The 24509-nt window shown below is 52.6% G+C and overlaps 1 protein-coding gene across 7 annotated transcripts in view; it reads right to left on the bottom strand.

The window, feature by feature from the left end:
* JADE2 (jade family PHD finger 2) overlaps window positions 1-24509 on the bottom strand; it is an 84846-nt gene that overhangs the window by 27374 nt on the left and 32963 nt on the right. For all 7 annotated transcript variants that reach the window (XM_075056555.1, XM_075056560.1, XM_075056554.1 and 4 more), the window contains 2 exons: window positions 12901-13070; window positions 1387-1598 (listed from right to left, as the gene is read on the bottom strand). In XM_075056555.1, the coding sequence (XP_074912656.1) occupies window positions 1387-1598; window positions 12901-13070 (382 nt within the window). The remainder of the gene's footprint in view (window positions 1-1386; window positions 1599-12900; window positions 13071-24509) is intronic.

Genomic DNA, 24509 nt, shown 5'->3' with positions numbered 1-24509 from the left:
GGCTGGCGTCGGGCTTAGGGCTGGACTCTGCTCCCTGAAAACAACAGAGAATCTCCCTTTTCTTTCAACAGCCTTGAAACCCGGCCCGTTGCATCCCCTTCCGCAGCACCGCTCTGCTCCCAGCACCGCTGCCGAAAGCGGACCCTGCGGGGTCCCACGGCCCGCGGTGGGCACGGCGGGGGTCCGTACGTCCCCACGGCAGCCCTGCGCACGCCGACTGCCTCCCCCCGAGCCCCTGCCCGCCGGCACGTGTCAGCTCACAGCCTGACAATGCCACTTGGGCTTGTTCAAAAAAACCAAGCCCAACACACAAACCCACCCCCCCCCAACCCCAACCCTGAATCGTCCTGGTATTTTGTGGAATCTGATTCACTGATGGAAACCATTCAAAACACCCACCTCCCGCTAGTATAGTTATCTCCAACGCTCTCCCACCTCCAGGAAGCGCTGATGGAAAAGCTGCCCAAAAGATGAGCAAATGGCTCTCTTCAGAGGAAGAAAAAAACCCCAAAACCCTTCGCGCAGAGGGTGAAGCCCAGGATCTGCCATTCTAGCATTGCACGGCGCTTCCCCTCGAAGCACAACCAGCAAAACATCCCCGGACCCACGCGGGACCCAGGAGACCCTTGCACGGATGCTTTCTCCTTGTCAAGGTTTCCCCAAGCTCAGGAGCCCACAAACCCCCCCAGCAAGGGCTTGAAGCATTTGCATTCAATTCTAAAAATAAAATTATTTTCCTCCCAGGCAGCAAAATAAAATGAAATCCTACACTCAATACAGCACGGAAGCTGGGATAGAAATCCTGCGATGTGAGACAGCGCTGGGGGAGCTGGAAGGTCCTATTACCCCCAGTATAACGCTGCGGAGGAGGCTGGAGGTCCGTGCAAGCCCACCCCTCCAGTGGGTGCAGGGCTGCAGACCCACATCCCTCCCAGCCCACCAGCCAGTCCCGCACACGGTGCTGGTCACCCCTGGGTGCTCAAGATCCCACGGCAGTTTAATAAAGAAAGATGGGGTAAAGAAAGAAGAATAAGCACACTAATGGAAGAGGAGGCATAAAATAAAATACCACAGAGACCAGAGAAGAAGGAGGAGGGGGCAAAGCAAGCTCGCAGGAAGCGGTTTTCAACTTCTGGCTGCGTTATTTCTCTGGGCACTTATGAAGGGTTGGGGCTAAGAAAGTACGAAAAGCAAGTTTGCTGCCTGCCAGCTGCCCAAGACCCCATCTGCTATCCTCGCTCCACTGGAGACGCACTGGGAATCCATCCGAAAAGCTCAACAGGGGTCTACGGCAGCTCAGGGAGAGGGGGACGGTGGGGACGGGAGGAACGCAGAGGAGGGTACGGGAGCGTGACGTGCGGACAGCCGACACCGGCGGGGGCTCACCTGGTGCACGCAGACGTTGCACTTGTCGCAGAACACCATCTCGTTGCCGTCCTCCCCCTCCGGCGAGCGGCAGACGTCGCACACCACGTCCTCGTCGTACTCGATGCCCAAGCCCTCCTCCGTCTCGATGGCGATGTTCATGTTCTCGTAGCACATGGTCTCCAGCTCCTCCAGCACTCGCTCCAGGGTGATCTCGTCCAGCTCGGGTTTTTCTGCAAGGCAGAAGGCAGAGGAGGACACTGATGCAGCTCCGGCGCAGGAGCCCACCCGCCTTCAGGGAGCGTTTTGCAAAGGGCTGAGCGTTTTAGATTGCGACTCAAGAGGCAAATCCACGGCGATGGTAAGAGCGGCGATTCAGAAAACGGCTGCTTCTAACTCGGGCTGCAGTTTATATTTCATAGACAGTAACGAAATATTGCTGCTGGCTGAGAGGAAAGAAACCCATTCAGCTGAAGCAATGCGGATAATTAGGTCTGACAGTTTAAATGTTCAAGGAGACAAGTTTTGCAAAGATGCTTTCTGCAGCGAGGGCTCAGACAAGCTTTGGCAACACAAAGTCAATGCTTTAATTGTTAGGACTGAAAATTGACCCTTTTAAGGCCAATTAAATGGCACTGTAAAACTGAAGCCAAAGGCTGAAATTGAGGACAAATAACCTATTTTTTTCCTGGTTGGGTTTAGTGAAATCAGAAGGTCAGACACTGCTGTGTTGTGTTTTATCCCCCCTAAACCAGGACCTTTAGTGGAAAGAAGTGGCAGAGGTGTTCTACCAGAGGTTTATCCAGACTGACAACCACAAATATGAGGCCAATAACCAGGAGAGGCTTTTCGAGAGCAGCAGCTCCAGCAGCAGAATACCCAGCCACTGTTACAGGGGGGATGCTGCTGCCAGGAGCTCGGCAGCACCGGAACGGTGCCACGCTGAACGCTGCTCCCAAAAGTGCTGCCTCTCACCCACACACAAAGATCCCGGTGCCACAAACGCAACCCAAGGTCACTCCAGGTAAGGGAAAAAAGAAGGAAAAGATCTGTCAGCAGCAGGAGTGAGGTTCTCTATGATGGGAAAGAGGCAGAGTTAAGCCCCCACCGCACCCCGTCTCCCCGTGAGCACTGTTTCATCACCAGGGAAGGCACAGAGATGGGGACGGAGATACCAGCAAGATGTGATAAAAAACATTTAATGTTTGCATTTCATTTGCGTATATTATCCGTGATGATGGCCAGGATGCTCCAGAATGCGCCAGACAGCGGAGCAGCCCGACCCGCGCTGCTGTCCACCTTTCTTATTGCAAGGCAACGGGAGAAAATACCTGATTTATGAGCAGAGAAGGGGGAAAAAAAAAGGCTTAAGGAAGTACTAATATGAAGCAGTTACTCATTAAATGTTCAGTGAGAAATTTTCCATCCTGGGCATCTCTCGAACCACAGTGTGATGTCCCTGTCCCAGGCTGAGCTCTGGGGCCCTGAGAAGTCCCCGGGGATGGGGAGGGACAGGGCTGCAGAGGTCCCGGCCAGTGCTCCCAGCACCTCCAGCTGGATGGGGCTGGCAGGGGCTGCCCCTTCCCCCGATGGCCACGGACCAGCCGAAAAAAACTCTGTCAAGGGGGAAAAGCAACCCGTAGGCGAGCTCGGCAAGCGAACACACCATTGTCTGCCTTTTTAAGCTCTTCCCCAACGTTTCGCATTGGCACCGTTTCCCTTGGCTTGACAAGTCTCTGCAAACATCCAGCCTGGCATTTTACACGTCTATGTCGAGTCTGAGATACCATCTAAGACAGACAACACTGTTCCCTATCACAACCCTTTCAAGCGCCCGGGCTGCCGTGCCGCAACACGCCGAGGAACCTGACAATACCTGTTTTACGACGGAGCAGCCCCTGCGATGGGCGCGGGATCTCTGCGGAGCCCCAGGCTGGCACAGGCTGCCCGGGGGCTGCCGGAGCTCAGCGATGGGAACCATCCTGCGCTGGCACGGCGGCACGGCCAGCTCCGCGCGCCGGAGCCGGGATGGAGCCGCCGGCTCGCTCTTGGCATCGTGCCGGTCGGATGCGACAGGGCAGGGAGTGGGTTACAAAGCCAGAGCATCGGTTTTTGCCTTAATCGCGTCCCTTTATAAACACACCACCCGAGCTGCACTTGGTCCAAGCCACGACTTTATGCGAGCGTTAAACAAGCCTGGCAAGAATATAATCCTCTTGGTCAGCGTTTCAAGTCAGCATCTGTGACTATGATCCCGGGTACTGGAGTGTCAGCCTGGAGTTACTCCCTTTCTCCCAGGTTCTGCTCTCTCTGCTCTTCTGGAAAGCAAAATGATCATTAAAGTGTTCCCAGAGCTTTTCACCGCGCGCGTTCTAGAGCTGCCCGGTGCTCAGGGGAGAGGGCAGGCAGAGAGCCGGCAGCTGCAGGCAGCGTGAGGAAGGAAAGGGATGGGGGTTTCCACAGGAATCATGATCCTGACCTGCCCTCAGGGTCGGGATCGCGCTGGCATTGCCGGGATCGCGCTGGCATCGTCACCGTTCCCGTCTCGCCTCGAGTGGAAAGAACCGGCTCCTATCCCATCTCCCGCATTTTCCATCCACAGCGATGCCCCCGGCATCACCAGCTTAACCCTGGGGAGAAAGTCCCCACCGATCCCAAAACTCTCGCGCCGGAGCGAGACCAGCACCCCAGCGGGGTTTCCTTATCAGCCTACGTGCAATGTAGTTGTTATACCGTTACATCGAAAAATATAGATCTCTCCCTCCCGCACGCGCACACACGCACGCTCTCACACTCCATTTAGATGTAATTACATTAGGAATTCGTTTGCCAAACGCCATTCAGAATACCTCGGAGCTTATTGAATTGACAATTGCACTTGATGGGGATGAAGCGATTAATCGTTTATGAAACACTAAACAATGGGGCCTGGGGGTGAAGTGCTTTTCCATTTGTGCTCCATTTATCTCCTTCTGCATCCTATAAAGTTTGTGCTATTAAACTCCATTCATAAAATTGTCATCTTTTTGGCTGTGAAAACTCTTATCTGTATTGATCGTGGCCAGCAAAATCACAAAAACAAGAAAATACTCCACCAAAACACTCCCTGTGTACACGTACAAGTGACACTGTTATTGTCCCTGGGGAAGGAAAAGCAAAGACCCAGATACTAACCTTGGCTACAATGAATAAATCCAGTGACATTCAGGGAGTAAGTCACGTTTGAGACCATCACGAGGACGGTGGACTCTACCTGCTGACCAAGAGGAACTTATTTTTATCTGGTTAAGGTTTGTCAAGGTCTTGTATGAAAGGTGGGGGAGAAAACAAAGCTTTTCTGAGCCTCTGCAGAGCCGGGCAGTGCATCTGCAAACTTCTCCATAGTTTCTGTCCGGAGGGAGACACTTCTGTCCAGAAGTGAGAATTCCACCTCGCACCAATATAACCACTGGCCATTTGGAGCCATGTTCAAAACAGACACAGGAGTAAAAAGCTCCATGCCCCATCACCCCTTCCAGGAGGCCACCCGTACCCTCGCCCCATTAACACTGAGCGCGTTAACGATGACTGGTTTTGATGGGACACCCCTGACATCACCCCACGGTGGGAAGGACTGTCACCCAGGGAGCACTGCCTCCCACCACATCCCAGCCGGAGGAAAGCTACCCTCTCTCGGTCCAGAGCAGGATCCTGGCGGGCAGCATGGACCCAGCCAAAGGAAGCATCCCCCGGAGGAGGAGGGAGACTTTGCTTTGGAAATGGAGGAGGAGAACAGGCATCAGACGACGATGCACTACAGGAGGTCTCCAGATCTGATTCAGGAAGGGAAAACGCGTAGGAACCCAGCCTTTCGTTTCAACTTTGCTCCCAGCAGAAAACTCTTCCCCGTATCTCTGCCGTCGGGGTCTGCCGCGATCCCTGCGGCTCCGCCGCTGCCCGGCATCCCTGTTATCCCCAAAGAGCTCCCAAGGGTCCCGTCCCCGACCCCACACGCCTCAGCTCCCCCAGACCTCGCAGCAGCTGCCCATATGGCACCTGAAACACAAGATTTAAGTATTTTATCCCAAAGGAGCTGGGATCGCTGGGCTGGCACCGAAGCCACGGCGCCGGGTCTGGGAGAACCACCAGGCACATTCCTTTACACAACGCCGCTCTCCATTATAATTATTTCTGTAATATCGTAATTTATGTGGCATGAAGGAGCAATATTCTTCTGCTAAATGAATTCTCAGCTACTCCTTGTCGTGGTGTGAGCTGACTCACTGCACGGGGAGAAAAAAAATAGCTGGAGAGCCACCTTTCACAAAACGGAGACCTATTTCTGACTAAACTGTGCTCCACTAAAATCAATTTACTGAAACAATAAATCCTTTTACCCCGTGGAGGATACCTGGAGATAAAGTAGCTCATGAACAAACAGTCATCAGGACTGCAGGCTATGCCATTAGCTGATTCACAAGCTATAAACCTTGGAGTCTACTTTTCGGTAAAAATATATATATGAAAAAGCAAAATTACTGTTTTTTTTAAATAAAAAAAAGGAAAGCACTTCTGAGATAACGTAGGCTTGCCTATTAGTATCTTTGAAAGACTGAGAGTGAAAGGACAGCAGCTCCCTGATGGGACAGGGGTGTTCACAGATGGCACGGGGACTCCGGGCTCCTGAGATCTCCTTCCAGCTCAGTGTCCCTCCAGCTCGTCCTGGGCGAGTCACTTCAAACCTGTCCACTTCGGCTTCTGCCTCTGGAAAACTGTGCTGAGGATCCTTCCCTGCTCGGAGGCCGGGAGAATGAAAGCAATCTGAAGAGAAAAAGTACCGGCTAGATGCTAAAACTGAGTTTTGGCACCGCTGTGCAGAAGGACACTTTGGGAGAAGCACGCTTTGCCTCTGAAGAAGGCTGGGAGCTGAGCACCCACGCGCTCATGGCACTGATGGGGACACCAGCCACCCCTGCCCGGCGCATCCCAGGTCCTGTCCCAGGCATCCTTTGCAAAGGATGGGGGATGATGGACGACCACCCAAACCCCACACCGGACCATCTGGGACTGCCCCAGCCACCCCTAACCCATCACCCGCAGGCACACAATGCCTGGGAGATGCAGCAATTGTACATTCATCTTTTACCAGTGTTATTTATAAACAGACCCTTAACGTAAAGCGTGACCAACAAAACAAACGGCGACATGCAACCTGCGCAAGCTTGAGCATCCACAGTGAAACTTCGAGATATTTTGTTACAAACGCAGCTTGCTAACGCACTTAAAAGATTTACAGGAACCAATTATCACCCTTTCCGCCACCCACCGACATCAATTATTGCTCAAATTTAAGATGATGACAAAATGTTTTAGAAGCCACTTTATAAGCTGCTGTCTCTCTCCAGCGATGCTCGGCACTGACAGAGCTGTCCTGGAGCACTTCTGATGAAAGCCTCCTCGCTCCATCCAGCAGCAAAACTCTGAATATTGCTGGAAACCACTGCAATTACTGCGAGGAATTTATGGAAATAGCAAAACAACGACTTGACATAAAAACTGATCGTGCTGAAAAACCTGGAGGTAAAATGTCTAAAGCTTCTCCCGCTGATTTCCCACCCTGCTAATCTATACATTAACACGGCTTTCCTGCAATATCTGTTTCTGTAAGGAGTTAAATAAGCTTAGCTTTCCCTTCCAGAGGCTCACGGTGTTTTCACCTCTGCCGACAACTTAAGGAACTGCCACCTGAAAATACTTCTGGATTTCCTTGCTTAAAGATAAGCTTAAAGGCCGAGGCTATTTTCACACAAAATTAACCTGGATTATTTAAGATGCAATTATTCTTCTTCTTCCTCCCCGCCTTCCCTTCAGCCGCCCCGTGCTGCGGCACCCCAGCAAACCGCCGTGTCTCCCACTGCTTCAGGAGCATCCCGGCCGGCATCGCTGGAGGTATTTTCGGCAGGTGATGCCGTTTACCCAGGAGAAGAGCAGAAGCCCCGCGCATCCACCTCCGCCTCTGCGAGACCCGCGCCGTGCCGCTCAGCAACCCTCCGTCGGCCAGCCACGGCGGGCTCTTGCCTTCATCGTTTCTCATCGCCATCACTTCTGTGCCTCTTTACCCCCCGGGGCTCGCCGACTTGCCCGTTTACACGGCGGGAGTTCTGCCCTCGCCTTAAATTGGGGTATGGAGCCTTACGTGAAGAGCAACAGCCCACCAGCAAGCGCAAGCGTGGCACCTGCCTCCGGGCAGCTCAGGCGAGTCCTCCTCCCGTTGATACCAACGGCGTTAATCCAGATCAACGGCAGCGTAATTGAGAACAGCTTCCAGCCCTAAATCTGTTCCCGAGATACTTCCACGCTGTACATCGGTACCTCTATTAAATACATCTCTTGCTTGTAATATACCACCAAGCAGCAGAGGATTTGCTGGTTCGTCTATCCACGCAACCAAACCGGGTCTGCTGCTGAAATGATTACTTGTGCAATGAGCTTATGATCTCGGCGGAGAACAAAGATCTCGGGCTACGTGCGGATGTTTGTTGCGGGCTGCAGCACAGACGTGCTATAAAACAGCTCCAAACTGGCAGGATTTCTTCAAAACAAGGAAAAAAAAAAAAAAAAAAAGAAAAAATCCAAACAAACAGACCCTGAATTATTAACGGGCTAAGCTTGCACAAGCGATGAGCGGCAAGCAGGGTGATCCCGGGTGCGGGGGCATGGGGGGAAGGTGGTGGAAGGGCCATCGCTGCAAGCAGTCCCTTAGGGCTGGGGGGAATGCACTTAAAACGGGGGGCTGGTGGTTAAAGGAAATGGATCCCACTACAAAAAGGACAGGCTCTGTACATCTTCCCAGCTAGCCGGGGCTGGGGAGCATCCCTGGGGGGGGACAGCAGCCCCTGGATCCCCCCCACTGGGGGGCAATGGTCCCCATTGTAGGGCTCCCTCCGGCCGGCTGCACCGGCGGGGAATGGGGCTACACGGTGGGGAATCGCTCTCAAAGTCGTTAAAATAACGGGAGAGCTTCAGATGACAGATATTGGGGTGGCCCTGCACAGTGGATGGAGCATGGCCACGGTGATGGGCACCCGTAGGGGGGTGGCACCTGCGTGGGGACAGGTCCTGCCTGGGGAATGCCAGCGTGCTGCCTCGGGTGGGGGGAAAAAGGGGCTCCCCGAATCCCGCAAGGACACGGGGGGATGGGGATAACCTCGGACAGGGACTCCTGGCGCTGCCAGGGAGGCGAGGAGCCGCTCTCCGAGGCGTGCGTTTAACGGCAGCCTCTGCTCCATTGAGCACATCTTCCCCGGGGTTACTCCAGCGACTTCGGTTTATTCCACATCTACTTGACCAATCTCACCTCCGCCGAGGGAGGTATCATCTCATTAGTACACAGACATATCTCAAGTATGCAGTGATGAATTCCCCCTGGAGCTTCAAAAGCAATACATGTGACCTTTGCATGTTCCTGCCATAAAATACCAGGAACACCTCCAGCTCCCAAGATAGAAGCTATGGTGGGCATATGTGAGCAGCATACACCATATGGATTAAGTCAAGGGAATACTTAGAAACTTCGACTCTGCCTTCAGCAAAATTGATTCCGGCAACGTTTTTTAGCAATTTCTTGAGGATTTTCCGTGTGTTTATGAAGTGCCGATCACCGCAAAGGGATATTTCAGCCTTGGTCTTTGAAGTCTCTCTAGCCTTGCTTTTACAATAGCTTTGGATTTAGGGAAGATCACAAAATACAGCATAAAACGTTAATATAAAAACGACGACTTACGGCATGGCTCTGCTCTAAAAGGAAAGGCCTGTGCTGCCTGGAGTGGCATATACTGGAATCTGGCTCAGGGTTTCATTCAGACTCCTTCAGATCCACTTTTTTTTACTATCTCATATTGCAGCAGCAACAAATAAAACATTTAGGCATGCTGAAATATTGATTTCATCTCTAGTGCACAGAAGTTCTTTAAACACTACATTTCTACCAAGTACAGTAACAGCTACTGAGGTATCTTACTGGGGAGTTTAAAGTTATTTAAAGCTGTTTTACGTGTAAAACTTTTGCTTTTCGGAGCAATTCCACCTAATTGGGAGAGGAGCCGGCAGAGTGCAGAGAGCTGGAGCTATCTGGAGATTTATCTGATCTTGGTGATAAAATTCCATCCCTGGGGTGACCTAAAAAGGACTGGAAAAGGCATGTGCTACGTGGATCAATGCGCGCTAACGGCAAAGCGAGATGGATGATCTCATAGGTGTTTTCCAGCTCTCCTCCCTGCAGCTCCTCAAGAGCCAGTCAGAGATCAGGCTCCTTCTTTGTCATTAAATATTTTGGGAATGACACATTGTGCCCCTGGACTGCCCAGTGACAACAGCTCAGCCAAACACCCAGGAGGAATTTAAACTTCTGCCTATCTCTTGAAGCTGGGAGATAACTCCTGACTTCTCTGAATAGGAGGAGGCTGCAATTCTCCAGTTAAATCATGTTAATGATCTCAGAGATTAGCAAAGCTGGTTTGGAAATCTCAGTATGTCATTAACGTCGAGGGCTTCTGGGAGAAAGCGCTATTTATGGACTGCCTTCAGACCAACCTAGGCAGGCGGCAATCTTCTGCGTTGGGCGGTGAAGGGCACCCAAAATCCCACCCCGCTGCCCCCGGCTGCGCAGCTTCTCCCATATGGGAAGCAGGAGCAGAGCCTCCACTCCGGCACAGCCCAGGAGGGTGAGCAGCGATAGATTTCCTTCAACGCTTTTCCTCTAGGAGCACCCAAACCCCATCAACTCCCACGGGCAGCAAAACGCATCCCGAGCAGCCCCGATGCCCCGCAGCCGCTGCGGTCCAGCTCCCCGGGCAGCACCGGGCACGGCCGGCGCGGGCGATGCGACCGTGGTCCCGCAGCCAGAAGTACCAGCATCCATCCCGCTCCTTACCTGCCAGACCCCCAGCTCACCGCGGTGCCAGGGATGGGTTATTAATCAATGCCACATGTTTTTCCCTTTCAAGTCACTAGAAAAAATGCACTAGCCCTCGCACAGCTAGAGGAGTGGGGGGAGCTGGGGGATGGGGCGAGATACCAGAATCCTTCGGGCTGGAGCCATACCCGCAGTGGATTTCACACGCCAAACGCTGGTTTTCAAAGCTACTCTCTCCCCAGCATATTTTAGGCTCAGCCAGTAATTACAGTGCTCTTTCAGCAACAGAAATGGGCTGGAGAATCAGCTGACGGACAGTGAGGCTCTTTGCATTACCACTGCTGAAATCCCCCGGGTTCGTTATTACCGTCTCTAGTTGGTTATGGCAGGAGGGCTCAGGGGCTTCGTCAGAGACCGGTGCTGTACAAACACCTCCTAAGGACCGTCCTTGAAAAAGCTGACTGGCTGATAAATGACAAGGAGCCGGAGGAAAAAAAAAAATGCATCTTGTTCAAAATTCCACAGAGTGTCACTGGCAAAGCATCGCCTCCGTCCCGACATGGGGTTCAGGGTGTGCTCATCGGGATGCTGCGACGCCAGCCCACCCAATGCACCTGCAAGGAGCGGGGCTACCGGGGGTAGATAGCTGTGAGGATGCTCAAGCTCCCCTCCTAAATCCAACCCATTCCCAAGGCAGCACCGCTGGCAAAGCCGCCTCTGTTCCCCAACACACTCCGGTTCGGCACGTGCCAGCCCGAAGGCGGCGTGCCGCTCGCGGCCGCAGGGGACAGCCAGCTCCCGTCTCACCTCAACCTTCCAGTTACCCACCAGCGTGGGAGCTCTGCATCTGAAAGCTATTTAAGGCATTGCATTTGTAACCTAATACTTTGAAGAAATAATAAAGCGAGCCAAATTTAACCCAACTGAGCTGCACAAGCCAAATCTCTGCCTGCTGCCTTTCTAGAGGCTTCTGAAATCCGTACGAGGGGGAAGTGGAAATAGAGACAACCCTTCTCTGGAGCCCAGAGACACCTCTGACGGCCACCCAGCTGCGGAGACAGCGAGGGAAATGCAGCAGGAGATACAGCGAAAGCACGGTGGAGTCAGAAGGACATCCAGTGTGGTACAATCTGGTTTCTCGATGCAGTAACGGCAGCTCTGTTGTGTTAGGAAGGGTGAATCCTCTACAAGGTACCCGAGCAGGACCTAGCCACTCCGCTTTGCCCAGGAGCACCTTCTGCGCTGCCCAAGGACTTGACTGTAGCTGCCGGTATTTCAAAACCTGGGTGTGCTAATGACAGAGCTGAGGCTGCTAATACAGGACCAGTTAACGAGGGCAAAGCTGACTGTGATTTGCTAGTGATACTATAGGCTCCACAACACCGAGATTATGGGAAATCCAATATACAGGATACATATAACAGATAATTAGCCAAACTCTAAAAGCAGCCTCTGCAACTTTCTCAAGGTCCCAGAGATCATGGTAACAAAATTTGCTTGTAAATCACAAGTACATCAGAAGAACAGAGATCTTCTGCCACCCAGATCAGCCAATGTGGTGGCCAACTTCTGAGCTCGTTAATGCTCCGTGCAAACTTACTGAGCTAAATCTTACTGCAATCTTACTGAATCTTGCTGCAGCTCTTAGCCGGCAGGCTGTGAGACTCAGCACAACCTTCCTGCTCGGCGGCGCACAATCCCGTCTGCTCAAGCACTTGATAACATACTTTGTCCCACCCTCGAAAGACCTTTGCAACGGGGAGTAATGCTTCACGTAGGCACACTTCAGCTTTCACTGACCTCACAAGGTGAATGTTTTATGGCGTTGTTATTCTTACCTGCGTCGCAGCAGCCACACCGCAGCAAGCCTTACCTAACAAGGACTGGAAAATCCCTCCACGGTCTGGCAGGACTACACACCCACGTGTCTGTGCCAGCAAATGTGCCCAGCAGACCATGCTAAGCACTAGTGCCAATGGTCAAATTCCAAGTCCAGGTACTTGCACTCAACCGAAATGCACTAATGGATTTTAAGAATGTGCAGTGATATAGCAGCAGGCTACATTATGCTGTGATATTTAGAGACACTTGGGAACCGAGAGACAACCCAGGACCAGCATTTCTGAGAATTACACATTTTGACTAGGAAAGCCTCTTCCCTCTGACTCCACCTGCCCGGCTGGAGAAACGTTGGAGAAACGCTTTCAGATCTGGCCAAAGGAAGAGGAGTCAGGTTCAACACACCCATCCTGACCCACACCTCCTCCTGCAGCCCAGATGCTGCAGGGATCAGTACGGGAGTTGATGATGGTCACGCAATCAGAGCGTGGTCATGAGGGATCTGGGTCTATCAGTTCTTCTGCGAATCAGACCCCTGCTCCACAGGGCACGCTGAACTGTTCCTACCGTCATCTGGTTTGCCCCCTTCTTCTTGCACCACATCCCAAAAGCCCTATGTGAGCGAGAAGCATTGAGGTGGATACACTCAAGATCCTGCGCTGTGGCAATCCATGTGATCTCTTTTGGAGATCCTTAAAGAAGATTTCTTCTTCAAGGCCTTTTGTTCCACAATTACCTAAAAAGCCTTAAAAATGCCCACTCTGGGATGCCCAGGCAAGGAGAAAAACAACAGCAATACTCACCCATCTCCTTGAGCTCCATGTTAACAAGTTCCAACCAGCAAGCATCGAGCTCATCCAGGTCGTAGCGGCTCACTCCCTGCAAGTAAGTCCTTGTAGCTTCCGAAATCTCAGAGCCAGGCAGGCTACTCGGTGAAACCTGTGAAGGCGAGTTCTCCAGCTGCGGTATGATCCTGGAAGAAAAGAAGGAGAGGTTGAGAAAGAGCTATGCCTCGCAGAAGTACCCCACTTCTTGCCATGGAGGGTGCGACCACGCTGTGCGCAAACCTGAATCGAAGAACAAAAACAAGCCCAGCAAAATCAAAGGGGTTTTGTGTGCTCAGGTGTTGTCTCCTGTGCCTTGGACGCTCTAAGGACCACAACCTGGGCACAAGCACTTTCCCAGAGACTGCTGGTCTGGGCACCTTATGTGGTGGTTTGAGTGGGGATGCATCAAAACAAGCCGATTTTCGGGAAACACTGAGCACAGCCTGGCTGCCAGCTCCCCTTCCTGGGACCTCAAACCTGGAGTTTGTGCTTTTCCCCGTGTCCCAGAGAAAAGCAGCACGAAGAAGCAGCACTGTGGCAGCATCGCTCCCGGCATCGCACCCACCACCTTGGGCCAGCCCGCATCCCACCACGGCATGGCTCCAGCTCCCACCGGGCTGGCTTCCTACGCAGCACCACGGCCACCCGCCTTGGGCCACGATCAGGAGGGGAACGAGCGGTCTGGGAATCAGGAATTTGGTTTTTAGCCTGTGCCTCCATCTGCCTCAGTGTATTCTTCCCTTCAGATTGGTCATGTAACACCAATCCCTTCAGAAATAAAACTGGCATCAGTGCCGCACGCAGGCTTTACCACCACATCTCATTCTTCCTAAACGCCCACTGATGTTTTTCAGTACGAACCAGCCCGTGCCCCGCACGGCTCCACGCTGCAGAGCAACCCCAGGGAATCACCGAGCGGGCGGCTCTGCGCCGGGCTCTCCGCGGTAACATGCCCGGTCTTCAACAGTTCTCCAATTCCCCCTCACACCATGAGAAATTAAACCATTTTTCCACTTTGTATGGCTCCTTTCTTCCTCCCCACCTTGCATTACCACCAGCCTGGTAAGCAGCCTCCTCCGCGCTCGCATTCCTGAGTCAAATAACTCGACCTACGGCTACAGCTGCTGTCATCAACCTCACGTTGCTCCCCCTGGCATTAGAGGGTTGTTTCTCCCCATGGGGGGCTCGTGGAGAGGCTCATGCAGGAATACCACATCAGGGCAGAAATAGCCTGTTTGGGAGAAATACACTTTCCTGCCTGTGAAACCGGGAAATCTGATCTGGAAAGCACATGCAAGCACAGGACCGGGGTCGTTAGGAGTAGCGATGCTCTTGCCCGGAGCCAGTGGTCCTGCTGGCGAGGGGGAGACCACGGCACCGACCCATCCCTGCTCCACGGCCACAAAGGGGCATCCCAAACCCTCAGAAAGGCAGGGATGCGCCCGAGCCGTGGGATAAACCCGAGGACAGGGCTAAGGCAAGGGCTTCTGCTCATCGCGCTGCCATCTCAGCCACGCCGGGGATCAAGCTCCTTCCCCCCTGCGGGCAGGAGGGCGACACGCAGGCGCCGGGTTTGGCACTCTGCGAATACGAGACTCTTTGCCCGGTGGATGAATTTAAGCGCAATGCTCTGCCCTAGTTACGTTCGGAAACTTGAGCCAGCGGCAGCTGAACGCCTTCTCCCCGCTGTGCTCTGCCCCAAGCGCTCAGCAGGAGCAGAGGCGTCTCCGGAGGTCTCCCCAGTTCTCCCAGTTGCTTCCCCTCTCACCCGGTCCGGGACCTGACTGCAGGAAAGATGAGTTATAGTTTGGTGACCAGAAGTTGCCCAGCTTTGCTTGCTGCCCTCTCCCCAGTGATGCCGGCCGTCTTGGCTGGGTTCTCTGCTTCCAGCCCCATTACACCAGTCGACTAATGGGCTCACGCTGACAGCCGGTCCCAGCACGGGTCCGTGGCAACTTTCCTTTACCTACAGCAATAGTTTTCCCATTCACCTATGGAAATTAACTCTTTACATGAGAAAAATGAGGTCCAATGGATGCGATGGTCCAAATACTGATAGCAACAGCGACTCCTCCAGCCATTAATTCCCCAGAAGCAATTACTACCAATTTACTGGGGCACAACAGAGATCGGATCCTGGTCCTGGGCTGCTCAGATGAGATACCCTGGGGAGTGGATACCTGCACAGAGTGGGTCGGGCATCACCTGCAGGCAGAGCAACCCCTGATTTAAAACATCCTCCAGCCAAGCCCTGCCGACCAAGCCCCACGTTGCAGGCAGGGACACCTTCAGCACGCCACAGACTTTAGGGCCGCATTCAAACCGTGCTGGGCAGCACTTTGGCAGGCTCGGCAATGGACAACATCCCACGATGGTCTGCGAGATTTGTTCCGAGCGCTCTCTGATCACAACCACAGGGACAGGGAAAGGAACTGCCTCATCTGCTGCACACTCCCTGCACAGAGAGCGAACAGGCGCTGGCTGTCAGCTCTTCTGCCTTTTCTTGGCAACTCTGCGGCAATATGCATGACACTTGCCATGCACACGTCAACAGTGTCATGCATAATGACATGCAAGCAGAGGACGAGCTGGAAATGAAAAGCAGCCTGTGGTGCCAGCTGACAGATCTCTGCGAAGTTGGGAGCTGGAGCTCGCTGCAGTATTTGCACAGCTCACGTTTCCTCCCCAAAATACCACCTCCCGGCACAAATGTCAACACAGAAAGACACTGCGAAGAAACAAACAAGCAAACAGCAACCCGCTGCAGCACATCATCCCCTTCCAAGCAGCTTCTCTGCCCTGCAAAGCCTGAGGATCCAATTCTGCTCTTGCACCAGTGCCAGCTGGGAAGCCCGATGGCCCCTGCAAGACTTTTATCTGCCTTCTGTCCCAACACGTAAGTTAATGTCGGAGCATCAAGTGCCTCGTGCTCTGTGATGTGCCTGGGGCAAAGCCATCGTGCCCATCACATAATCAGCTGAATCGTGGTACCAGATGCTCCAAGGTCTGTAAGCGCCGAGGGAAAAAATTTGTGCACGGCTGCCCTCGGGAACAGGGGACCCTACCTGCCTTGCCCAAGGTTGGGAAGGAAATCTGTGGCAGGGCAGGAAGATGAACCTGGAGCTTCTCCGGACCCAGATGTTTAGTTTAATTGCTGCCCTTGGCAGTCACGACCATTGGAGGCACTTCCAGAGCCACCAGCAGGAGAAGCAATAATTTGGTTGCTTAGAGAAGGAAACATCAAGAAAGGCGTTCCTTTTGCCTCTTTTGCCTTACTTTCCCCATCAGTAAACTGAAAATAAAGATGTCTCCCCATGCCCTGAGGACATCTCCAAATTTCAGTTCAGGATCTGAAAATAACCCCATGAAAAGACAGCTCTCAGTCCCCAGATTTTAAAACGAGCTCACTGTAATCTAGGACAGGGCTTGGGGATTCAGTAACGTCTGTATTTAATGCAGACAGCAGTAATAACACTGAAACTAGGCACGCTCCGGTCAGGCTTCAGGACTCTCATCTAAGGAGTTCCCAACCCCCTAAAATATACAGAAGTCACCGGTATGACGTGAGTTGGTCCAAGAAGGACCAAACCTCTCCTTCCCACGAGCCCAGGTCCAGCTCAGCTTTGCAAAGCGCCAAGCCCTCGGTGGATGCTCAGGCAGGCTGGGCGCAGCGGTCTTACAAGAGAAAGCTCGGAGCTGTTGAGAAAAAACCAAAAATCCTCCAACTGCCATGAGCGTTCCTGTTGGAAAGAGCTGCCTGAGCGGGCACAGGGATGGCGCCTTCAGCCTTCGTTAAGCCGAGTTACACAAGCCGCTCGCCCAACAGCCGCTGCAACAGGTGACAGCGGGACACGGGGCCAGCCGGGGATGCTCGGGGCAGCGGGAGAAAGGAGCTGCTATTTTTAGCCTGGCATAAAAGTGCAAAGATTAATGCTCTGTGTACGTATCAAAGGAGCGGCCTGAACAGGTCATTTAACTGCATTGACAGCCACCGAAACGCACTTAGGCTGATAAGGATGCTGTCGGTGACTGGAGAAATCTCTTTGGGTTATCTGTAACGCGGTACATACGATACCACCCGCCGAGAGCCGACGCGTTCCCGGTGCGGCCAGTTTCACGACGCGGCGCCTGCCCAAGCCCCGCCGTGTGTGCGCAGCCTCTGCTGCCTTATTGCAGGTATCGTCTCGTGGAAAAGGATTTTTGCTGGACCCGACGCTCAGAGACGGGAGACGAGTGACTCTCCCCGGTCACGCAGCCGAATGCTACCAAACCGCCCCAAAACTTGGAAGGGTGTTTAGACTCTCGGGTCCTGGCTTTGCGCAGACCCTGGTGATGCAGAGATCGCGGGGAGCTCCACGGGGTCGCTGACGGTAACAGCACTGCCGGCACAAAAGCTCGACGTTCTGCCCTTCCTAACACTGCGCTGTTAAATGGGAGTTTGCTTTGGTTTAACGGGAACCGGAATTTACAGAGCGACTCTTTGCTTCTCACCACATCGCTGACGATGAAGATCAAGTTAATTAAGATACAAAGATCTAACGGCGTGCTCCACATGCTCGCTGGCGCTCAGTTGAAAGGTTTGAAATGTGCCAACGCAGCGATGGCAGGTGCCTCCCCCTGTTTGGAAACACATTTTGGGGAGGGCTGACCAAGTGTTGCAGCACTTGGTTACCGCAGCACCGCGCTGCCTGCACAGCTCCTATCTCACTGCAGTTTGCTTCCGTTAGCAATTATTAGTGCTATACAGAATAAGTATTAATAAGAAATGTATCTTCTAAAGAGAACCACTAAACTTTACTTCTGGAGTTTCCTCTTCACGGGCAGGACCCTGTGCCCCCTCATTGATCCAGCACCACGAGCTGGCATTCCCTGGAGTTAATTCTGACTTGGGGATGCTGGGACACGTTCATGCCGTGTTCTTGCCATTTCAAGTATCAGCAAACAGAGGAGGTCAGAAATGAAGAAACTGCACAAAGAAGGCACCTGGCTGAGAACTTCTAACCCCAAGCCTGTTGTCCGTAACCAAGGGAAAAGATGAAAAAGGAAAGACATCCCAAATGGTCCGCAGCCCCCCCGAGCCCCTTCGCATGAAACCTCCGAGACCAACACAGCCACGGAGGAGGGAAGTGCATCAGCCAGAGCGTCCCGAGGCGATGCCCACACCGGGGGGACGCTGTGCCCCCCAGTCCCAGGAAAACAAACGCTGCCATCGAGACCTTACCCGCAGATTCCGCACACCCAGCGATGGCCAGACCCAGCGAGGCTGAAACCTCACGTAGGATACCTAATCGGAAAACAAACACTGCAGGTTTGGATCTGGCTCCTCTTACGCTGGTTTGCTACTGACATGAATTTTATGACTTTAGCGTAGCTAAGGCTGATTTGCACCGGTGGGAGACGAGACTCCAGAGCCAAGTCTGCACCTCCGCAGGGACAGCAGTGCCTTTCATCGGGACACTCTGCCCTGCTGGGTGGCTTTGAGCTGTGTCTCGAGCGGTGCTGGTATGTGGTGCCCAACGGCGCCTCGGAAATAACTGCAAAACTATTTTTTTCATACAGCGAGCAGCTTGTATAACCCTACAAAGACCCGCTGGATGCCTGGTCCAGCTCAAACCCCCGACTCTTCCACAGTACTTAGTTAAACACGAGGTTTTTATGGCTTGCAAACGATTCAGCAAACCGTACGAGAGGCTGTGCCTGCTCCTGTGAGCATCCCTTCCACCCCGAGGGGTGCAGGAGGCTGCCAGATGCTGGGGCTCACAGGGGACACCCCGAGCCGCTGGGAAGACCAAGCAGGACACGACGCCCGGAGGTGCGCGGCCCCCCCGTCAATTCCTGGATTTGCTTTAGCGGGTAAAATCATGTTCCTAAAAAGCAACCCATTCCTCCCTGACACATGCTAACACACCTGCAAAGAGCTTGTCGGTGTTCAGATATAAAGATCAATGACTGCAGAGACAGTTGCCTTGGGCTAGGAAAAACAGTGGAAGGAAGCGATCCTACAATTTAACACAAAAGAGCAATCCTTTGGAAAAACCCATACCCTGATTTACAGCAATATAGAAACCAGACCATGCTGTGCACCCCTCCTCATCTACAATAACATCAAGAAAACTGGAGCCCGAAAAGCTGTAAGCTTTGTGCTGCCTAGACACACTGCAGTGGAGATGCAGCTAGAAAAAGGGAAAAAAAATATGGAGTGCCCTTGCCAGTATCTCCTGTCCATCTCCCGCTGGGCTCCAAGAGCTGGGCCTGGCAGGGACACCATCAGGGCTTTGCAGGAACAGGGCTTAATCCCTCTGGAAACATCCACGTTTCCAAATAGCTGCTCAGTGGAACAAGAAAAACCCAGGCTGGGTGACGAGGATGTCTGCACACGTGCCACCAACTCACACAAATTTGTGGTGAATTTTGCATTATGTACTAATATTCTTCACATCCCAGGTTCGGGCATTGGTGATCCCATAGGAACCAACCCTTCCTTTTTATTTCTAGTCTTGTTTTTTCAGTTTTCCTCTCCTATTCCAGCCTCGGGCGTGGTGGGGAAGATGCAGGACTTGGTACCTGCTTCAGGATGGCAACACATGGCCCGTGGTGCGGGACGTGGGTGATAAGGGATGCCAACCATCACTGCCGGGGCCGTGGCGGGCAGTAGGTGCCCGGAGGAGTCTGGCAAGAAGCAGGCACATGCTGGAAGAGATGGTTTTCTGACGACTGGTGAAAATACCTGTTCCTCACCCTCGGCGAGAGCCAGCGGCACAGCCGTGCTGTGCCCCGGCATCTGCCTTGGCGTGGGAGAGCGTCCGCATCCCCTCCTGCTGACAGCAGCAATGCGGCCGCCCAGGCACTCCATTGATTTTTCTTTTCTCTGAGAGAAGGCAAGAGTCAAGCTCTTAATTACCTCAATTACCAGTTTTCCCATTTCCCTTTATCCGTATCGAAGGGCTTATGTTGGCTTGTTTAGAGAATTTCCTGCTTTTTAAAAAAATAGAAGTAGTCAAGTAAACTGCAAAAGCAGTGCTAAAAAATTCATTACCGGGGCATTTGTGAGGCTGAGATCTCATCGGCCCAACTCGTTTGCACTGCCCTGCCATCTCCATCGGGGCCAACTCCTGCACGAGCAGATCTCCACAGCACAAGAGGAATTTCATGCGTCTTCAAGGGTTCTTCCAGTTCCCCCAGAGTTTGGGTGCTTTAGTTATTCATCCCTAGACTCAGTTCAAAGAGGGTGAGACATGCTTAGCCCCAGGCTGCATCAGCCCTGGCATGTTCCAAATAAATGGTGATGGTGACACAGGAGCACCCCTGCAGCCAGGGACCCTGTGTAGGGCATGACCAACCAACCCAACCAAACTGGGTCTGCAAGACAAGCAAGAACATGCTCCAAAAAGCCCCAAACCACCTCTCTCAACCTAAATTAGAGCAAAAGAGTCTTAGGTAGCAAGCAGTGTGTTACAAAGCACATGGAGAAGGCAAGATCCTGAGCTTCTGAGGCTCCGTGATGTGCAGGGGGTGTTGAGAGAACAGAAAGTATCGCGCATGACCCTGGGTTGGGGATGGAAAGCGTCACGAGGCTGGGGTGACCCACACCCCAACGGGGAATGTCTCAAATGCACCAAACTCAGCAGGTGGCAGAGGATAAATAATGCCAAAGCAGGAAATGAAAACACTACAAAACCAAACAGCATTGCCTGAAAGTTCCTTAGTACAACATAGATGCATTACAGAGACTCATTATCCTATTACAGCAACACAAGGATTTTCTTCATCTCAAGCAGAAACCTCTTCTACCTTAAAAAAAATCCAAGCAGAAACCCCTTCGCTGGACCCTGAAGTTTTACTCGAGTAAAACTGAAAATAAAAAAGAAACAGCGCGCTGCTGAAGAGCACAGCAAGCACCACGCTCCCCAAATGACACTGTTCTTGGGGAAAAAACCCGCGGTCTGGGGCAACAGCTTCTCGGGGTGCCACCGAACAGCTCGGAGAGCAGCGAGGTGCCCTGGCTCTCTGCCGTGAGAGTGGTCTTCAACACCATCCCCACCTCCCCCCACCCCAAAGTGACCCCCAAAGCCCTAATTGTCCCCCCCAGCCCCTACGGCGGAGGACGCGGTGCTGGGAAGGACGGACCTGCCCAGCTCCACGGTGGCACAACGGCTTTACCTGCGGCTGAGCACCGTCACCGAGCACCCAACTGCAGCAGACCCCCAACCATGAGATAAGTCGCTTCTCGCCGATGCACAGCGAGGTGGCTGGTGGGTTCTGTTGCCCTCCTTAGCCCAGAGCACTCCGGCAAGGCTCCGATGGTGGGACCGCACACATTCCCGTCGCCGTTACTGGGGCCGGCGTTTGCCGGTGATGTGCCACCACCGAGATGCCGCAGCTCTCCCCGCACCGCCACGGCGAAGCATCACGGGGGCAAAGCCTCCGCCGAGTGCCAAACCATTCGCAGAAGCTCGATTACGCTGAAGAAGCATTTACTCCTTTATTTACCCAGCCAGCCGGAGACACGGCATTTAAAAAAAGTATCTGTATCAATCAAGGGCTCATTTAAACCAAGGGCTGAAAATTGGGATCAGCCTGAAAAGCACAACAAACCTGAGGCCATTAGTCTGAAAGTGGTTCTCAAGGGCACTTGAGGAAAAGGAGTAAGTGGACCCCAACACTCTCGAGGATCACATCTATCCCTGAAGAAGATTACGCAGTAATAAAATACACTCAGCAAATTCCCATGGTTAATCATCTCTGTAAACGGAATGCTTCACTTGGCTGAAGGGAGAAGGCATTTTTTTCTATATGCTCCCTTTTAATATACTAGATAGAAATAATTAATCCTGTGTAGCGTTTCTCTTCTGAAAATACTTATTACGATGAAGGCTTTAGTCAGTCATCTTTTCTTTACCCACGTTCCAGTCTAAGTTAGTCTTGTCCAGTGTCCATAAATAAATCAGCTTAGGAAAGTCAGTGGAAAGATAACTCTGCCAGCAACCTTCAGCGGATGCCGATACCGTTCTTACCACCAGCTCTGCTCACAGAGGAATTCTCCTGCAGCACAGGATGACTTTAAGAAAGCAATTTAAAGGGATGATTTTCATTTTCTGTTTATTAAAATAGTACCTATCAGGCCATTCGGACCAGATGCCCAATCTTCTTATGAACTTAAACTAATAGATTTTATAGGTGCTATTGCTCCTCGATAGCAGAGCCGAATTTAAGATGTTAGAAAAAGAGCCTGGTGGCGTGAGGGCGAAGGATGGGGTTACAGATGGTGGTGGATGGTCACAGTAATGAGCTGCAACCCACAAACACAATTTTGTGACCCTCAATGTACCCAGGCCCAGATCTACCGACCATGTTACGCCTACTTATTCCACTTTTATGGCTTCTAATAAAGTCTGTAAAACCATGAGCCAAAAACTACACTCCCAAAGCTGGGTTCAAAGAAGAAAGGGAACGCCAAGAAGATATTAAATGGGTTAGGTTTTAAATTAACTGGCCTGATGTTTAGCCCTGCACGCAAGCTGGCTGGACCAGCTGGATGAGCCTAAGAGCATCTTTAGGATCCCGGTCTTGGTGCTAACGGGTGCCTGTGCACTTCACCACTCCCCTCCTCGACTGAAGATGCTCCAGGTAACATCGGGAGCACCTCGGTCACCAGCGCAGGGTGCTCGAGGGACCACTGGTCCCCAGCATCTGCCAGCGCGTCCCCCTGTGTGATGGAGCAGAGAAAGAGCTGGAGGTGGCCGGTCCCAGGGAGGAGAGCAGTGACACAGCGTGTCTCAACGGGCCACTGTCACCAAACCCTTTTATTTTAAAATAAACAAGAACCTCAACAGAATTAAAGCCCTGTTTTAAGCTGGCACTGCTGGGAGCGCTTTGTGCAGAAAAGTAAGAATTTGCAGCATTTCCTTATTGACTGCTGGAGCCAAAACCCCTCAAGATTTGGCAACGGCTTCTGCAAATCCACAAAAATTCATACGTACAGAACAGAGCGGCTGCGGGCACAGGGCTCGGCCTGGGGGTCAAAGGTGGGTCCGGGAAGGGGAACTGCGGTGGCTGTCTGGTCTGGTGGCCGTTTGTAGGCTACGCTCATGTCAGGGGCTGTAACAAGCACATTTCTAGCAAAAAAAAAAATTGATGGAGGTAACATTACATCAACCTTTCCCGCGTACATCCGTGCTCGAGCTAGCAGCCCGCTGCAGCCCTGTGGTTCATCACCAGCACTGCTGATGGGCGCGATGGACGGCTGGGCTGGCACTGCCCTCTGCTATAACCTAAACCTTCCGTGAACTGCTTGTCCTGAAAACCTACGCAAGCAGTAAACACTTGGTTCAGCTCTGAAGCTCTCGCTTGGCTTCTTGCTGCTGTTTTAGGAGAACAAAGCAGCAGGATTTGGCCCCGGGAGGATGCACCGAGCTCCTGTAACAGGAGCAGCCGTGCCCAAAAGGCACCCCCTGACCGTGCAGACATGGGCGGCCAACGCTCAGCCCCGTGAAGGTCCCTTTGTGTTACCCAAGTGGCACTCGGGATGCTCAGGAAGGGGTTAATGCTGCTTGCAGCAGTGTCCTGCCCTCCGGGTACCAGCAGCCAGTGAGTGTGGCTCCGGGTGACGTAATGCCTGGGTGGCTGCGCAGGCTGCGCACCCCATCCCTCCTGCACTGGAGATGTGTCACGGACCCCGGGATGCGTCAGGGACCCCGGGATGCTTCAGGGACCCCGGGATGCTTCAGGGACCCTGGGATGCTTCAGGGATCCCGGTGTCCTCTGCCAGGCAGGGACCAGCCCAGGACAGTGCAGCTCAGCTACACCCACCATCCCTTTAGCTGTTGTTTTTCCCAGCTGAACCCGGGACACTCGGCGCTACCCAGTGAATATTAAAAACGGTCATTATCGGCTTTTAAAACATCCCCCCGCGATCAGGAGCGTACAGCGACTGGTGCCGCGCAGCTCCGCAGCCCCGGCACCGTGCACGTGTCTCGGCTGGGAAACTCCTTTTGGCTCCGGGACCAGCCAGGGTCTCGCCGTTTGCCTTTGGAAATCCCCCTGTGACAATCCTATTTCTGTGCAAAACGTTAAGGACGGGGTAGGGTGGCCCCTCACGTGGTGCCGGCAGTTGAGGATTTATACAGGCAGGTTCTGGAAGTTTTACAGAAATGCAGCTGAAGGTCCAAATCACAATTAACAGGTGCAGCAAGAAAAAGGCTCCGTTTTCCCCTCACAATCTAAAATCTCCTCCAGTAACAGCCTGTAACCAGAGTGGGTCCTTCCAGGCCTCTGGAATAATGTAATCCTCTAAGGAGAAAGTGATTCACTCTTCTTTGATGTGATAAAAAGAGGAAAACAAGTGAACAGGAGGCACTAAACAGCCATCTTGTTAAATCCAGACAGCTTTTCCAATTTCGTTTCTGAGCTGTTTATCACCATATAAAAAGGCTGATACTCAGAAGACTAGATAAAGACCAGAGTGTTGATGTCCCTGTCTTTCTCACGTTTATACTCCAGCCTAAATCTCACCGAGATTTAGCTCAACAAATGAATTATTTAAGTCTCAACTCTGATTCAGTGCCCAGAAAATCATTTCAATGTAG

Source organism: Buteo buteo, chromosome 24 (assembly GCF_964188355.1).
Source record: "Buteo buteo chromosome 24, bButBut1.hap1.1, whole genome shotgun sequence".
In the NCBI taxonomy this organism is placed as follows: Eukaryota; Metazoa; Chordata; class Aves; order Accipitriformes; family Accipitridae; genus Buteo; species Buteo buteo.
This window is presented reverse-complemented; position numbering and strand designations above follow the sequence as displayed.